The 18,751-nt window shown below is 42.1% G+C and overlaps 1 protein-coding gene across 4 annotated transcripts in view; it reads right to left on the reverse strand.

The window, feature by feature from the left end:
• Positions 1–18,352, reverse strand: part of SLC12A4 (solute carrier family 12 member 4) — a 54,321-nt gene extending 35,969 nt beyond the window's left edge. For 2 of the 4 annotated variants that reach the window (XR_014318356.1, XM_082770138.1), the window contains exon 1: positions 18,002–18,352. Coding sequence is in view for 3 of the 4 variants with exons in the window: in XM_082770138.1 (XP_082626264.1) it covers positions 18,002–18,266 (265 nt within the window). In the remaining variant the exon portion in view is untranslated. Of the gene's footprint in view, positions 1–1,870; positions 2,149–6,874; positions 7,063–18,001 lie in introns of those variants that run through there. The other 2 variants (XM_082770140.1, XM_082770139.1) reach the window with 2 other exon arrangements.
• Positions 18,353–18,751: the final 399 nt, after the last annotated feature.

The following is an 18,751-nucleotide window of genomic DNA, read 5'->3' on the forward strand; positions in this document are numbered from 1 at the left end:
AGCAGCGCCTTGCACTTGTCTCAGCCTATTTGCTGACCCTACCTACACGTAAGGGATGTTCACATTGCTGTATATTGTCAAACTTTTGCATGACTAGGAAAAAAAGTATCTGTAGGTTTAACAACACAATCAAAATAACATGTTTATTTAAATAAAGACAAATACTTACTAAACAAACGGTAAGAACTACTTGCTTTCTGTAAACATTAGGTCTTTCATTGGCAGAGGGAGTGTACTAGACCAATTTTATTGCAGTTCATATTGCTTGCTATTCTGCAGTCCATTCTATTCTATTTTGGTCAAAGTACATTTGCAAGTCTTGCTGAGGAAATTGAGTCATCTGCCATAGATTTTACTTATGAAATTGAAAATAGGCGGGGTGTGTTTGACCACAAAAATTGAAAACTTTGGTCTATGCAGTAGCTCCTCATTACACTTACCAAATGTAGCAGGGTCACAATTAACATGTTTTTTTTTGTTTGTTTGTTTTTTCCCCCTCTCCTTCTTCTTATCTCCTATATACTTGCTTTTACTTGCTTTGGTAATTCAAAGCTTAAAAAAAAGTCAAACAATGATTTTTAAATTAATTCTTTGCTGTTGTAATTTTCTTTGTTCTTAGCTTATAGAAGCAGTTTACCACTTCAAAAAAAGTATAGTGGGTGTTCCATCATTTGTAATGCTTACACAATCTCTCTCTTTTTATGTATAAAAATCATACTGTTGTCAAGATAGCTCATACATCCAATCCCAGATTTTTATAGAAGATGACAATTGCTTTGCTCTTTCAAAATGCCAAGCCTCTCATTACTGTCATCAGTGTAACTTGCCCTTGGTTAAGAAACATTACTTCATACCTTCTCCCTAAGCCTGACACAAAGACAGTGACTTAAGATCAATCAAGATAAGTGGCATTATTTTTTAAATGGATCTTCATTTTACTGCAGTACATTTTTCATCACTGGTCTCTTCAAAAGCTCTGTGTCCTTCTCAGAAAGAGCACCTGGCTCCTCTCTCAGTCACCATTTGCATTTTCCAGTATCAACAAATTCCTTCCCATTGGCTTCCCTTCTGAATTTAAGTCCTTGGTGTGCTTGCTCTATACATCTTCCTGCACACAGGAAGCTCAAACAAAGCTAACTGCGAAAGAAAATCAGCAACACTAGTGACTGGAATTAGAGCATTGTTTTTGCGATTGCTAGGGCACGCTTTTCTCTCTATAGAACAGTTCAGATGATAGAGAGATACAGCTGGCTTTTTACCACATTCACAGCACTAGCTCCATTATCCTGGAAGTACGTACAGATTATGGATTGCTGCCAGCTACTCAAAATAATAATGAATTTTCAAATTCCATGATTCTACCAATCCAACAAAATACCACATTAAACCCCCTCTCAAACACTGGTCACTTATACTCCACTGCTTGGCACTGTATGTTTACATTCAAGTTCTTTCAAAGAACATATTTTAATTTCACCATTACATGGATCTGGGTGCTACAGAGATGCGCCCTGCATCAAGAGGAGTAGAGTAGTACACTGAATAGTTAAAAACAGCTAATTAAATGATAGCCAAAATCACCTTCACTACAGTTGTATGTTTGGTGTAATCTCTACTTTTCATACATGTTGTAAAACAACACCAAGGTATTAATCTCAGCTTCTCTATTTCTATATTCTGTTCCTGATTTCAGGAATAAAACCCATGGTGGATGACTCCATTTGCTCAACAAGAATCGCACAAGAATCAACAGGTGACCACACTCCAACAGAACAGAGTACAGCACAGCGTGACACATATTGCAATAAAATATTTGTACGGTATATTCTGTCTGCCAATGAGCAACAGCAGCATCTTCACACAGACTTACTTGAACAGGAAGAGCTTGTTATCTCCATCAGTTTTGGAAGAGTGCAGAGGTGACCTCGGAAAGATACTCTGGGGAATTCTCGCCCCAGCTTCTCACGAGGACAGTTTACACTCTGAAGCATGAAGTCTCCTGGGCGAGCACCATCCCGTGACATGGGCAGAGTTTTCCACATTCTTAGTTATCAGGCCTTTGGTCTTGGACAGCAGCTATGTGATGTTAGTTTTCATGATGCAAGATTGTTTTGCAAGGAACATTTCATAAAGAGGGAGCTATATACTCTGCAACAGAGAATAATTTATTTGCCTTAGTCCCTAATTAACCTCAATTTGTGAGATAGGAAAGCTGTACGCCAAGTAGGCTAATGTTTCCTCCTCACTTGTTTCACTGCTTCTCAGTCTTCGTTATGTTTCAATAATTAAGGGTTCTTAATTATTAAGTTATTATTAATAACTTCTGAATGCTGCCAATTCTCTTCCAAACCAAATAATTCTATTTACAGCCACCACTACAACTATGCAGCATGGCTAAATCTCCAGCATACATGTAGATCCCTGCACTTTTTAAGGCTCCCTGACACAGGTACAGGCACAGGTCTAGAGAACAAAATTCACTGTGTTTTTCAACTGGGTTCCATAAAACAGCGAAGATGCTCCATGGAACACCACCTAAACACCCCGACTGTGCATATACGGAAGTGTGCAAACACACCAGCCCAGGAGATAGGATAAAATGATAAATGCATGTCCAAACCTTTGCCTTGCTTTTATCTTATTGCCAGGAAAAAACACGGTAGCAAAACTGTACCAGACAGTCTGTGGGCTGGTTGTACCGTGTTCTCCATAAACTTTAGGTTGTCTTTAAAAAAAGCAAAAAGACAAAGAACAGAGGACGGTGTTCACAAAACTGCTTTCTTTTTGGAAGATGGTTAGGCTAGAGAGCCAGCTCCCCTGCTAGAGCACTGTGTGTGCAAGCCTTCTGTGCAAGCCTGCAAGCCATCCTGTTTTCTTTGCTGAGGGATGAACACCAGGAATCAAGGCAATTTACAGACAAAACACCTACTTTAGAACAACTATAAGCAAGCCAGATTAGTGAGGATAAATGAAAGCTGAACAATTAGGCACGGCACAACTACTGTAAAGGCAGACCAGGAAGCTTTGCAGTGGTAAGGTGTACTCAGCCAGACTAGGACGATAATCATCCCTGGGAGAAGCCGGCAGGAGCGGCTGCGTGACTCGACCTGTCGAGGTTTTGTTCCCTATCGTCAGTTTCTGAACTCCCTTAAAGAAAACTACCACTCCCGTTCTTCATCACGCTTGGTTAAATAAGTGGAAATTAGTACATCTTAAAACACCCTCAGATCTTTCCATTTGGACATGACTAAGCCAGATACTCACTAGTTCTTATGGAGGCTTTACCTATGTGACAAGTTAAGGCGTGCTGAAGGCACGGATGGACAGGCTTTCGTCTAGCCAGCACCAATAACAGGAAAAATATAGTAATGCAAATTAAGCTGCAGTTAGGCTTAAAATGTTAAAAAAGGATTCCCAAGAGGGCTGTACTTTGATACAGCCTGTGACAATGATATGTAGCGTTCCTGCAGCTCCCTGCCTGAGATACTCAGACCTAAACCTTAACTACATCCCTTCAGCTCAGGGACAGAGCTCTGAGCAGAGATTCATTAGAAAACCAGACATTCAAAGAAAACCCTGTGACCCTCCCCACAAGATAATTGAATTTCTGGAGCAGCGTAGGAGCTAATATCTTCTTTGTAATTGCACTGTGCATGCACAGCCTCCCTCGTGCACACCACAGTAAAAATATTTTTGTAATGAAATCGGCTGCAAAGCAGCTAGCACCATGTTTTACAAGCATCGCTGGTCACAAAGCCTGTGACAGTGAGGGACAGGCTAAGAGGTTTTCATGCACAGAGAACATTAAAAATAAATAAATGTAACTTAATCTAAGATTTAATAAAATTTTACAAATATTTTTTAATATTCCATCATATTTTAATATTCCATCTACAAATGACACTGGATTTGAACATTAAAAGGTAGAGTGGCTAATAACCCTGCAGCTGCTGAGGGATTCCTTTAACCTAATTTCAGCTCTCTGAGCAGTAGGCAGTTATGTTCAACTAATCGTGTCGGCTTGCTCTTCAGTCAGAAACATATGGCTGAATTAGCAGATCCCTGAACTATGTCTCCTGTACATACATCTTGGCATGCTGAAAATTACACTGGTGCAGAGACCCTTAACTTCACTAAAAACCTAATTTAAAGATTGAAGACATGCAAAGCTGATCCCTCAGCAGAAAACACGTTTGTTCTGTTTGGATGATCCATTTTGGCTTTTGTAGATTTTTGTGTGTCAGGATCTTCACAAACTTCTATACAAGAGATCATGAGGCCTGAACTCAGTTTGAATTTTTGCCCATAAAACAAAATAAGTTTGCTAGACTTACTGTTCTCACAAGATCTGGAAGCAAATGAATACACACAAGACAGATATTCTACAGCAGATTCTACAGCAGAAAAAGTTGCAGGAACAATGGGATTGATGCAAACATTATTTTCAGGTCAAGTATTTCTTTCTTGCAGAACCAAATAGTTTCATTAGTCAACACATTTTAATGAAGACATCTGTTCACAGCCTTAAGGATCAAATTTTAACACAAAAAGCTGCCAAGGCCCATTTTCATTATACTTTGGGGTTTGTTTGTTTCTTTGTTTGCTTGTTTTTACAAAAAGGAACTGTTGTAACACAGTTTTTTGACAAAGCACTGTCCAGATGGTAATAGTGATATTACTTTTCCAAACACTTGCATCTTAAGATAAAAGGTGGTTCCCTTGAAAAGGCTGTGCAGTGTTCAGATAGCATTCTTAGCAGAGACAGTAAAGTTTTGCAGAACTGAGTATTGCTGAAGAATAGAAAGCCCTAAATAAATGTCTTGGCCTTTCCTAGTAGTTCAAGAACCCTGATATCTCCACATTTGGCAGCAAAGCATTCTAGAGTATTGTTGATGTGTATCAAGAGACCACCATGTTTAGATAGCCTAAGAAAAATGCAGATGACAGCACTTCAAATACATTCTAAATCTGTTTATGTTCTTTACTTATGTGGCCCCTCACATGGGCTCAACAAAACTTCTGCTCTTAGGACTGTCATGAAACCTCCTTCTTAGAGAATTTGGGAACTATAACAAATAATTCAACTTACAATTATATATTTTGTTTTTGCACAGATTATAACCCGTAAATTTCATAAATAAAATTCAGATATGGGTTCTTTTCTTGAATCACTCATGATCAACTACTTCGCAAAAATCCTAATCCAATGTTAGATATAGTCCAAAGAGATCTTATTCAAAATAATAGTAATAGAGACAACCTATTAAAAATGTTTGTTTCTCCATGGACAGCACACAGCTAGCCAGAAATAAGAAACATTTTTTAAATACAAATTCTGATTATAAACTCATTCACTGAAGTAGCACTGGCAGCTCACATCACAAATCTGATACGGAATATTAATTTATTTGCGCTTTATCTACAAAGTAACCAATATTATCTAAAAGATTTTTTTTAATGTAAAAAAAAAAAATCAAAGGACACTTTGTAATATTCAGCTTTTAATATATAGCTTTTTAGTATGTATTTAATATTTAGCTTAAGTTTTTTCAAAAACTGAAAATGAGAATGTCATTGCTTTGCAATAGCAAAAGGTTTATAGTGACCTTCCCAGATCAAAAAAAAAAAAGAAAAAAAAAAGAGAAACAACTCAAAGTATTTTGAAAACCTTGCTAAATTTTCAGTTATTCTTTTATTGTTTGCTTCTAAGTGTGTTGTTGTTTTGTCTGGATTTCTTTTCTGTTCATTTTTTCCTTTTTGAGTAGGAGTACATTTACATCAGAAATAGGAGAAACTGGAAAAAAAACGGCATTGTATCAAGTGAGAAAAAAATCATTCACACTACAAAGCATGCATTGGCAGTGAAATAACTGATAACTGTTAATGCCAGTTCACTTAATACCTTGGACCACTGAGTCGATTTTCACTGCAGGTGGCAGAAAGCATGAGCCATAAATCCCAGGCTGCCCCAGTATTTTATGAAAATAAAGGCAAAAGGCACACTAGGTACCAAACCATACAACAATAAGTTCTGTGAGAGGAGAGAAGAGCAGAATGAAAGTGCAGATCGATTATTTTAACCTGGACAGCTTTTAGGCAGCAAAAAGACCCTCTGTACTTTAAACACAGGCTCAAACTATCACTGCTACACTGACAGCACTGAGCTCCCACATACCACAGCCAGACACACGCTTCCATCAAAAAACGCAGCTTAGGGCCAAACTACTGACGTGGATGGGGATTTTAAAAACGTAAGATGCTCACTCACCATTTTAAGACTAACACATAGCATTTACTTCACTGTGGATTACCACTGTCATTAAAATTTTGCGTTTACTGGATTTTACCCAACAAGTAAAGCGTGTTTCTTTGGCGCTACTCTGCAGATACCGTGCACATGCTTACAGTCAGCAACAGCTTTGGCATCTGCAAAAGCTACACAAAGCATAGTTTTACCAAAATAAATAAAATTCCATATTGTTGATAATACATTAGTTCCTCTAAAACACTTCAGAGTTTTGGTTGTGCTCTGCATGAAAGAAACAGCCAAAGCTTACCCAGACAACCCAGACTACGGTTTGTCTGTAGCAGAGTAAAGAATTAGATGTAGAGCTAAGCAGAGATCTTTGATTTCTCCCTAAATAAACATCCATGAAGTTACTATCAGACTTTCACTGTACTTTGCAGAACTACATTAGGGAACAGCTTTACCAAACAAGTTGACTTACACTACACAACTCAGAGGATTTAGCAATTTAATAATAATAACCCTGTTTCAGAAAATGCAATGATTTTACTCCTCAGTAAAGATACGCTGATAGCTTCATAACAGTGTAATCCTTTGTGGATATTAACACCAACATGAAGTACTTACCCTTCAGCAGTAACTCTTTGCCATTTGCAGTTATTTGGTTTACCATTATTCTTCCTTCTGCTCTTAGCACATGCTCTAGTAAACGCCTTCTCTGTGAAGTCCTAAGGATCAGACAAGTTTAATATCGTATTCCCAAAAGAACTTTTCCTACCTCTGACAAACTGACTGCTGGCTGCAGTGCTCTGTGGGACTGATCTCTTTCAGGAAGCAAGAGGGCTTCTTAGAGAAAGCTAAGCCAACATTGATATACTCCTGGCATTATAATCCTTTCAACACTGAGAAAATATACAAATGTCAAGTTCTCACTGAAAATGCTGTTCATGAAATCCGAATCCAGCCACATCTAAGAGGCACTTTGCCAGCTGTTTGCACACTTACTCAGAAAAGCGTTTGCCACAGATCTGCTGCTTGCTGAGTGCGGAATCAGACAGCATTTTAAAGCTGCTAATGCCGTGAAGAGTATTGCTCTGTGACGTTTGCCCTCCAGGCACTTCAAGTGAAAACAGTGATGTATTTCTTTCCATCTTCAATTTTTTACTATGATTACCCATTAGTGGATGAATCATATGGAAGATCACATACACATACACACAGCATCTGTATGATGAAATGGAGGTTTATATAAGATACAGAGGCAGATACTAACTTAATGATTCTAAGTAGTTCATAATTACCAGAACGCTATACATTCTGCTTGTTTAGAAGGAGGTCCTTAAACCACACATACCACACTGAAACTATCTACATTACCCAGTAGCTGTAACCACCAAGAACGCCTCGGCGATTAAAAATGCCAAGTCACTTTTGAGAAATGGATTTAGGAACTCACGTTGCTTAAGAGCTTTCATAATATAAAACTCTTCATCGCCAGCTGAAAAACACTATAAAAACAACCTTTGTACTTCACTGTAATCCACTTCAGAGGTTCTTTCATGTGGAACAACTCCAAATCGTTTCTCACGACTATCCTCCCTGAAACTCAGTCCCCTCGCATGCATGAAGGCATCTCAGATAAGACACGCCCTGTGTCAAAACATAGGAAGAATGTTTTTCTGCAGGGAAAATGCTAAAATACATTCTGAATTTCTCTGAAAGGCACCAAGCTACGTCTACGAGTCTGGCATACAGCTTCTATGGGATATTCAATTCACTTTTCTCTCTGATATCAAAAAATGGAAATGGTTTCCAGCCCTGTACCCATTCCGCTAAGCGTGTCTGTGCAGTAAGAAAGATGAACATACATTAGAAAGAAAGCACACCAAGAATAAAAGCCAACTGCACAAGCCACTAAGTGAGAACAAGCAGCTGGGAACAGTGACCATTAAGTCAGTATCGTCACCAGCTCACAAAATGTCCTACAGAGAGCAAGTAGAACTGGAGGAGATGGAAGCAAGAGTGCTAAATATCTCCAGACATAGAGAAAGTAACTGAAAAAAGGTTTCAATTAAAGGTTTAAATTACTTTGAGAATTTCAATGTATGTATACGTTACACATTACATACTACACAATGTAACAGACATTTACTATCCATTCCTGGAAGACAATGAGAAGATATCTATTTTATCTGTCAGTTTATTGTGAACCCCTGAATGCTTTATTTGTTGTCAGATAACTCATACAGAAAGTGGAAACTATTAGATTTTTCTTGCATTTGAGTAGGACTTTGTTCCATGTGAAAACAGAGCATGCAAGAGACTTTTTTTTTTTAAACTAAGGGAAAGAAAAAAAGGAGAAAGACAAAAAAGATGTACGCATGTATATGCTCCAAGGATGAAGAGTTGATCTTTCAGCGTGAAGTGCTGCAAATGTCCAAAATTCACTTGCAACCATGGTCACATTACTTAAAGAACTCTGAAAACATCAAATTCAGCCTGAGACTTTCTAAACAAAGGAAGTCACTCCATCCCAAACAAAATTTTTGGGGGTGGAGAGCACTCTGGCATTGCACATACGATAACACATAGGATAAATAACAAACTGCGGTTATTCAAACACACAATTATGAACAGCTCACAGGTCTTCCAAAATAGCACAACATACTGCACACTGTGTAACGCAGCACAGAGCAACACAAAGCCAAATACCTGGAAAAGCCACAGTGGCTTTTATTATCATTTTACAGTCAGTCTATCAGTTTGCAAAAGCATCAGAGCAAAATAAGAACAGTGTGTAGCTCACCGAAATTCTTCGTGTGGCAACAGGTAACGTGGGATCACTTCGCTTCTGCTCCACTGGTCAGGAATTAAATAAAGCACAAGCAACAGAAGGTAAGTCAGAAGAAACTCACGGACATCTAACAGTGAGCTTACCCTACCTGCCAAACATGTGCTTCCACCACAAAAGATACTGTGTCTTCAAAAGGGCAAGGGCAAAGCACCACCATTAAAATTATTATCTGCATGTTGCCTTCAGTTACAGCTTAAAGCTCCCTGCATGTACACTAAAGGGCACTGTACAAAAAGGCAGATAATCATCCCGCCGTCTGGTTAGACAGCATTGGGATGTAGCAAATAAAGCTCAGCTAGACTTCCTGACACGTCCAGCTGCAATGCCCCTGAAACTAATCCATGACATCGCCCCTACATTCTCTGGGACATATAGCCACATCAAAAGTAAATGGTTTGTTTCTGCTGGGGCAATATAACTTGGATTTAAGTTACATTCATGCAGGAACTGAATTTGGCTAAGGTTGGCAAGGTTTTGCTGATGATGCTCTAGAAACAGCTCTGCTCTGGAGATCATGTCCCAGTACAGAGTAAAGAATACAAATTACGAATGTAGGGAAAGGAAGGGATCCTGGAGGGAGGTGATAGAATACCCTAAACCAGTTTTGGTGCTGAACACTTCATATCATAAGACAACAGACTGAACAGTGATAACTGGAACAGGAAAAAAAAGCAGAAAATGTTGGTGAACAGTAAGTTCTGAAATGAGACTTGCAAATCGGTTAGGGAACCCCTACTTTATGTCCTATGCATCAAGTTTGAAAACAAATATATACTATGGCAACAGCAGTGAAAGGGAAGTCAGATATATTACTTAAAGGTGGATCAGGACTGCAAAACTCCTGAATACAAAGGTAGAAAGCAGAAGAGAAACAGTAATGTGCTATTCTCCATCAGAGAGGGTGCAGCAGCTACACTGTCACCTTGAATTACTCCAAGTCCCAACCCAGACCTGACTTCCTCCATGAAAATCCAGAGGTGGACTTTGCACACAGTGATTAAGCTCAGGGCTGATCAGCCTGCAAGCACAGACAGAGTCATGACACAAGGTAGCACTGCTATAGATAATTCTATGAAAAGCAATTGTACTCCAGGGCATAAGATTTGTGTTTTACTGCGGCAATCAGCAATTTAAAGTATGCAAGAGCAAGCCTTAACAAGTTTCCTTAGGAGTTACCCTAACTCAGCAGATGGGCAGCTTCTAATGGCACACCAGAAGAGTGCTTTTTTCCCTTTGACACGGAAGTGAAAGGCAAACATTCACCCTGTTGCCTTACCGTAAGGAGATAACTGTGAAGACTAGATGCTGTTCTAAACTCTTCAAACAAAAAATTGCTAGATACTGGAAAAGGAAAAATGAAGGATAGCAAATAAGCTGTAGAAAACAAACACAGTTTAATTCAGGCGTAATTAGCTTGAACCTGTATGTAGTACTGCATGCCTCTGTCCGAAACAGCCTGCGTCATCCCTCCTCTCCCAGGATCTTGTTATACAATCTCTGCTGCAGTTCCCTGTAAGCCAGCTTCCAACATCAGCTTGCAGCTTTGATTCTAATTTTCTAAGCGATCAATGGATTGCATCCTAGTTATATGACAGACCACGTGGCAGTCAATGAGAGTTCGGCTACTAGGAGAACACAGGTCACTCGGGAGGCAAATTAAGGGTTCTGGATTCAAGTGGATAGATCCACGGGGCACATTTCCAGGTGACATCAGGCAAAGCCAGAACCTGAGTAGCTCTGGAAATGCTGTTATGGCATGCCCTAAGCAGACCAGCTTCTTGCCATTGTACTCTGACCACCAGGACAAAGCTGGGATGATGTCTGTCCTCTCGCTAGCACCGGCATCTTCTCCCTCACCTCTCCCCCCAGCTGCCCTGCACAGCCTGGCACTGGCCTTGCACCATCTGCTTAGCAAAATGCCATTTCACTTACATCTCCAACAAGTCTTAGGCTGCCTCCCATGAGCAAAGACAGCTAACTTGGCAGTTTTGCCAACCGATCAACCTTCCCTGTTCATCCATAAGCTAATGAATGGAGCCAAAGCTCTTTTTGGTCAATTAGTGCTTTATCCTGCACATCTAACCCCACCTCTCTGTTCTACAGAGCAGAACGAAGATCAAAAGATGATTCAAAATATTCCACCAAGTACCTTTAATAGCAGCAAATATTGGAGGGGGGGGGAAGAATTCCTAGCGCTGTCCTAACCCACACCTCTGTTGCTCAGACATGAATTAAGACTGCTGAGGAGAAAAAAAAAAAAAAGGTTTATTTTTTCCAGGCCAAACCTAATACCTACCACAAAAAAAAAAACTACCCCTTTAACTCACGAACTTCTTTTTATGGCCCAAAAGAGACAGTTTGAAAGGGCCACTCAGGACAAAGAGGCAGTTTGCAGCCAACAGAACAACCTCTGGATAGGTGTGCACTGGATGACAGAAGAGAGGGGACCCGTGCCACATAACAGCATGTAAGATGTTATCACATCCAAAACCCTGAAGAGAAGCTAACCACACATGGATTATAAGATCTGTATTTTTCCTGGTCATGTAGCTATTTTATATTTAAAGACAACATATTTAATGTATCTCAAATATTTGATATTGCTGGTGTTTTTGGTGTATGGTGTTGTTATTTTACATGCATCAAAAGAAGGTTTTGTCGTCTTTGCACTGACTACAGCAGCCAGCGGGAAAGATGCAGTTCTCCATGTGTGACAAAAATCCAAGTATACTGAAAGAAGTCATCCAAAGCAGCTCAGCTGAATGAACAAAAGATAGTACTACTCACCACTAAGGGACCACTTGGCATCACTTAAACAGATGCCTATTGAAAGCAAATAAGCAGGAAAAGGGATTTACAAAATCAAACAGCAAAAATACTGAAACTTTCTTAACTGTGAAAATGCAAATCAGCTCAGTACAGCACGACATCCAAAATTTCTGATTCAAAGGTTACTGAAGACAACACAAACATTCCTAAAATGTAATTCCAGTAGGCTTCAGATCATGTCTTAAAATGGTGCCTTTTTTTTTTTTTTTTTTTTTTAAGTTATCTGTAGCTCATATAACAAAGTATTTCCAAAAACAAATGAAAAAAAACTTTAACCAATGGGTTAAAGATACAAAACCCTTGATCAAGTAAGTCTTGCACCAGTGGATTGGTAATAGCAATTTTGCTGAAATACAAAATCAGTCTGCATATTAAGTTATTTCTTACATTGTAGTCAAGAGCAGATGTAAATTTTTAACCTGGTCTTGGAATGGAAAAACTCACCAAATGCAGCTTTGCTCTCTCTGTGGCACTGTGTGTCCCCATTCTCTTACATGCACTTAAAAAGAAAGCACTGATCACCAAGAGTGATTTTCTTCCAAGTTTTTGTTCTTCTACTTCAGTGAATGGCACTTAGTGTGTTTGGCTACATTTCCTCCTCAATGAAGCTGCAAAGTTACTTAGTCACCATTCCACATGTAACTTTAGAGCAAAAGTCAAATTTAAACTTTACAGTTAAGAGCATGCAGAAACGTATTCTTTCATTTTGCTGTAGCCGAGGACTGGGGGAGAAAGGAAGAGTCACTATTTTCTTTAAGGAAGTGAAATGCTGCAGAAATTTGCAAGGGCAAATGGAATAAACAACACAAATCAGTTTTACTTGTGAGAGAGACAGGTACCACAAATACAATGGAGGAAACCCAAAACCTGATCTGAATTCCATTAGGAGAGTGCAGAAATTGAATAAAAGACAGAGCTCCAGCACACTGAAAAAAAAGGTTAGAAAAAGAGCTTCATTGAGACTTAGTTTGAAGCTCAGCAAGTCAAAAGGAGCAAGCATTTGCAGGTAAAGATAGAAAATCCACGTCTTTTCATGTACAGCTGCTTAGCCTTCTGATACAGGTGTTCTCCTAAGCACAAAAATGTCAGCAGCTACAAAAGATGGTTGGTGGCTTTTTTTTTTTTTCCTATCCTCTCTTATTTTTTGCGACCTACAGACCCACACACAGCTACAGGAGTTGCCTTCAGCTTACTTAGACACAGCCTTCACTGAGCTTTTCCAAATAACTCAAATACCAGAGAACCCACAAAAAGGGCTATGTTTTTCTATATTTAGTTAAAGTCTCCTGGCAGCCGGCAGCTAGCACCAAGGTCCCTTTAGTGCCGGACAGCTGCTGCCTCACCAGCTCTGTCTTAATCACGGCACTAGTTGGAGGTATGAGAGACACGCTTAGCAAAATTAAAAGTTCATGGAGTAATGTGAATCTTTTCTTTCCCTGGCAAGCATTTTTTATGGATGAGTTAAACCTGACAAGACCACACGCTACTAAAAAAGATCAAGAAACTTGTGGTATCCACCCGGAACTCCATGAAAACAAGTCACACCAGATTTCACAGCAAATCTCAGAGAAATGGTTTTGCTTTCAGGTTGCAATCCCTTTCCCCCACCCAAGTGTTATACACAGCTAATCATCTCACAAAGCATTTCTCCACTTTCATTTTTCACATTCCACATGCTTATCTTTTCTTATCTGAAGCAACAGTCCACTTATCTATGCACCTGTATACTGAAAAAGCACACTGGAGTTTGGCACTGCTATCTGTGTTGTGCTAATTGCCAATTGCACAAGCTGAAAAAAATACTGGGCTTCACAAGGATAACTGCTGCTAAGACCCCTTTCAGGATCCATGTTTCCAATGATAACAATTGCTGTGTATCCTAATTATGTTTATAGTAGAGGGAAATAACTCAGGTCAAAGTATCTCAAAACCACTTTTAAATAAAAAGAACAAATACCAACATATTCAGCACTCATGGGAGACCTTTAAAATCTCCAAATTCACACAGAGAAAGAAAAATGTGATGCAAAGCTTGGCAGAACAGGAGAAAAGAAACAAAACCACCTTTCCTCATCAAAATACAATTAGATTGAATAAGATACAGAGAAATCTGTATCATTTTCATCAGACAATAGTGAACAAATCACCAGAGAAGACAGATGACTGACATTGGTGTATTTCTCTTCTCAAGTGACTTTTCTCCCAAACTGTTACAAGTTTCTGCCTTGACTCCTCCCCAGGTCCCCTCTTGCATGACTTCTTTCTACAGTTTAGAGGCAACAGAAATAACGCTGAAGATGCACGTGTTACAGAGGTTATGCAAAAATACACTGTTATGTCTACTGTAACAGCATCGTTTACCCACAGTGCTACTAGCACAAGTCCTGGTTTGAACTTAAGAGAACCTAAAATATATTTGGACACATATTTTTATCACTGCTGTTTAGCAGCAATATCTAATTTGTTATTGACTAATTTTATCTTGTCTCTGGACTTTGCCAAAACATTTATGTATAAGAATTAAGAGCTTTGCAGAGGGATTTTTGAATGATTTATGCATCTCCATTAAAGGTATCTTTAGATATACTTTATGCAAGCTTCAATTCAACTCTTGCAAACAACTTAAAACCTTCACTATTCAGTTACCACATATTAAAAAGCAGTGACTTGGGAAGAAGTAAAAATTCACTGCTTTCACAGCAGAACCTCCTTCATCCATCTACTCCGGTTCCAAACCAGCCTGTTAAAACTGGCCAGCATAACCTGCTGCTGCACAAGGATGCTGTACGTAACGATGCAGACTGTAAGCATGAGGAAAAGGTCTCAAGTCTAGTTAGAAAACCGTGGGCTGAAAGAAAGCCATGTGATAATTGGAACATAAGCAGAGCAATTCATTGGCAAAACCCAAGGGTGGCAGCTGACCAAGGTTGGTTAGTGACACCAAGCTGATTAGTGTCTCATTTCCACAAACAAAAGTCACAGGAGGATAAATAACTTCCCTTGGGCCACATGACGCTGTTGTACTTTGGTTAACATGGTGTGCAACCACTGTAAAGCTGAGATTCCTGTTAAAGCAAAGCTTAGTTGTTTTTTGTAGGGTTTTTAACCACTATTCAGTCCTCCCTTCCCTTTTCTTACTCTGTGTACCCAAGCTAACACGCTTGCGTTGTTTCAAAGACTGAAGAGATGCCAAATTCACATTTCTCATCCCTGTCAAACCATAAAGCAGGATTCACATGTTTGTCATAGGATCACAGGATAATTCTTTGTGCTTCTTTTTCTAAATGGAAGATGTCAAATTCTATTACAAGCACTAACTGTAGGAAGGACCTGCTTAGAAGAAAAATGCTGGTTTTACTCACAAGCCAGCAGTGAAGCTATCTGGGAAGGGTGAATTGTTATGCACTGACCAATATTGTCTTATGCAAGGGGTTGATGAGAAATTCTTATTGCAGAATGGCTTCACCTCTGTGTTGCTTAGGTGACACCACATCACTTAATATCCCAAATAATGCAGAACTCAGAGAAAAAGCATTCACAAACAAGACCATGAAAAACGTTAGAGTAAGAAGGTCAGAGGGAAATGAGAATCCATCAGAATTGTAAGCTTACAACATTGTGCAAGGAGTATCTGAACAACAGATCAGCTACTTTGCGTCTAGAGACCAGCTATAAGCAGTTATATTACCGTGATAAATCACAGGCTTGAAGGGCCATATCATTACTCAGTCACTTTAACCCATCCCCAATCAACTGAGCAACCCAAACAAGTCTTTAAATGTCTTGAAATAATGTTCTGAGTAGCAAGCCACTTAAAGATTTCCCTGAAGAAAATTCAGCAGTCCCTTATACTGGCTGTGGCACTACTTGACTGCAGATAAAGCCTGGACAATTGGCGTTGTTCGGGCAGCTCTGCGTGCATTCTTGCAGTGCCAACGTGAATCATGTGCACTTTGATGGGGCCACAACCCAGAACTGACAACCTGCATTTAAGTCAAACAAACTTTACCTTATCTAAAATCAGAGAGATCACCAACATCAACCGGTCCCACCGTGAGTCCCTCAATCTGCTGCCACAGAAAGCTCTGGAAGGTCCCCCTCTTTGCTCCACAATGCAGGTGCTAAGCAGCTGTAAGATATTTGGCCTCCAACAGGAGCTTCCCATCCCTACCAGGTCCTATTTTCGACTCTTCCCCCGGTAGGCGAGGCTCCTGCTCTCTACATAGGATACGGAAGGAAGCACCAAGAATAACACGGGGTGGGGGGGAGTTTAGATTCCCCTCTGCAGAGCCATAAACCCAGGAAGCCTAGGAGGAGATCGACAAGGCAGTGGGGAAGAACACTCTTGTCAGTACAGGTAGGTACGAAACGTATCTGTATACGCATACCCTGAGGATATGAAACAACACTTAATTACTGTGAAAGTAAATTAAAAAATAGAAGACAGTTATAGTTCAAACAGAAACAGGATTTAACTACCGTACATTAATGGAGATGTTACCAGATATTTATCGGTTTTAAAATAAAGAGACTGAGCTAACTTCCAGCAGCATGGCTCTGTGTGCTGCAGAGACCAGAGCTTGCCAAGCACCAGCAGACTGGGACAGGGAGCTGAACATCTTTCAGTGCGCTGCTTGCCCACACCCTACAGGCACTCTGATAGCCAGACAACAGGCAGCTTGAGCTGACCTTCCTTTATCCCCCACGGCAGCAGCTTCCACAGGTCCCTCTTACCAGCCAAAACTAATGAGCAGAGAAACAACCTGTTCAGATGGGTAAAAATCATCTATTATTGTCATACACATTAACTATATGTCAAGTAACCCGGACTTCAAGTACACCTGTTTATAAAGTGAAGTCAAGGCCCTACACAGCCTTTAGGGCTAGCATCTCAACTTGTCTGTGAAAACTGACAAGTCAGGAAGGACACTTGCCTTCCACGAGCCCAAAACGTGCATGCTAGAAAAAAAGCAAACATAACAGACATTAGATCTATATGAAATCTAAAATTCATTTGAGAACTATGGGGAAAAAAAAAAAAGAGACAAGGTATATATTGGAGATTGGATAACAAATTCACAGAGAACCAAAGAGAATGCCAAGCCAGAAACTGGATATTGATCTCATGACATCTGAGTATCACTCAGCAAAACAACCCTTTTCTCCTCCTTGAGCGCAGGCCTGAATAGCGCAGGCTCCCTTTAGGGATTATCGTGCATCCCATAACATTTGCATTATGAAAGGTTTGACTGCACAGGCAAGGAGGAGCAGGCCAGGTGTTTACTGATTTTTCTTTTGTTGCCTAGAATCCTGCGTGATTCACAGAGGGCAAGTCAGATTCACGTGCTGAGCCCATGGGAAGATCCTCCTCGCAAAGGCTACAAGACTAAACATAACTAAAGCAGAGAAAACATTACAGACACCACAAAGAGCTGAAATAACCTTTTAGAAGAACCGCCCCGCTCTCCACATCTAAGTGTTCTTCCTTTGCTGGCTGGAAACACTCACTGCACTGACAGTAAAAAACACCACGGCAGGCTGAGCGCTGCCACCAGTTACCCAGATAACCAAACAGGCTGCGCACCGCCCCAGATCCCTTTCCTAGACACGGCTCCCTTCTGCAAGCGGAATGCACGAACCGCTAACAAAAAGCTCTGCCCCGCCACCACACACTTGCTGTAGCATCCAGGGCCCGGTGTCAGCCCTCGCTGGCCAGGAGCCTCCCTCGGGGTGCCAGCAGCAGGAGAAGCGGTGCCCTCGCCGCGTTCCCCATCCCTGCTCTCCCCGGGACCGCAGCTATCGGCGCCTATCTCCCCGCACCCTCATCGCCTGCGGGAGGCCCGATAACGGCGGCGCCCCGGGCTAGCGAGGGGGAGCCCCCGGGGTGGATCCCGAGGGTGGATCTCCCCGGGGAGGATCTCCGGGGAGGATCCCCGCGGCCGGCGGTGCCGGAGCAGCCGGGGGCCGCCTTTGTGTGCCGCGGCGAGGCGGAGCCGGGCGGGGGAACCGCGCTCGCCCCGCCGGGGACCGGCAGCGGCCCCGGCAGCCGCAGCCCGGCCCTGGCCGCTCACCGTCGGAGCTGACGGTGTCGTAGGAGTCCGCGGCGGCTGGGGCGGCGGCCGGCTCTCGGTAGTCCACCCAGCTGAGCCCCTCCACGCTGTCGTAGTCGGCGCGGTGCTTGTCCTCCACCGGCACCACGGTGAAGTGCGGCATGGCTGCCGGGGCTCCCCGCGGCACGGCGGCCAGGCAGGCGGGACGCGGCGCGGAGCCGGCGGCGCATTCCTGCCCCGTGCGGTCACTTCCTCTCAGGAAACCGCGCTCCTCAACTCCACCCATTCCCCTCCGAAGCGCCGGGGCGGCGAGGAGAAGCGAGGCGAGGAGAGGCGAAGCGAAGCGAGGCGGAGCGGCGGCCGCCGCCCCCGGGGCCGGCGGGAGGGCCGGGGCCGCCCCGCAGCGAGGGCTGGGCGCGGAGGAGGGGCCGGGGGCGGCGCGGAGGAGGAAGAGGAGGAGGAGGAGGAGGAAGAAGAAGAAGAAGGGGGTGTCCTGATAGGAGCCGGGCCCTGAGGGCGGCGGGGCGCGGTGTGGGCTCGGCACCGGGGGGGTTTCACCGCCCCCCCCCCCCCCCCCCGCCTGGCCGCCATTTGCTGGGCGGGAGCCATGAGGGGAGGGCGGCGGCCGGCCCGGGGGGCGGCTGGGATGGAAGCCCCGGTCCTCAACCCATCGGCAGCGGCTTAATTAAAGGCATCGACTTAATTAGAAGCACATCGAGAGCCTCTACAGGAGCTGTCGCCAGGCACGGATGCGGCAGCTGTCCCTGTCCC

The sequence above is a fragment of the Aythya marila genome (genome assembly GCF_965140915.1).
Source record: "Aythya marila genome assembly, chromosome: 12".
In the NCBI taxonomy this organism is placed as follows: domain Eukaryota; kingdom Metazoa; phylum Chordata; class Aves; order Anseriformes; family Anatidae; genus Aythya; species Aythya marila.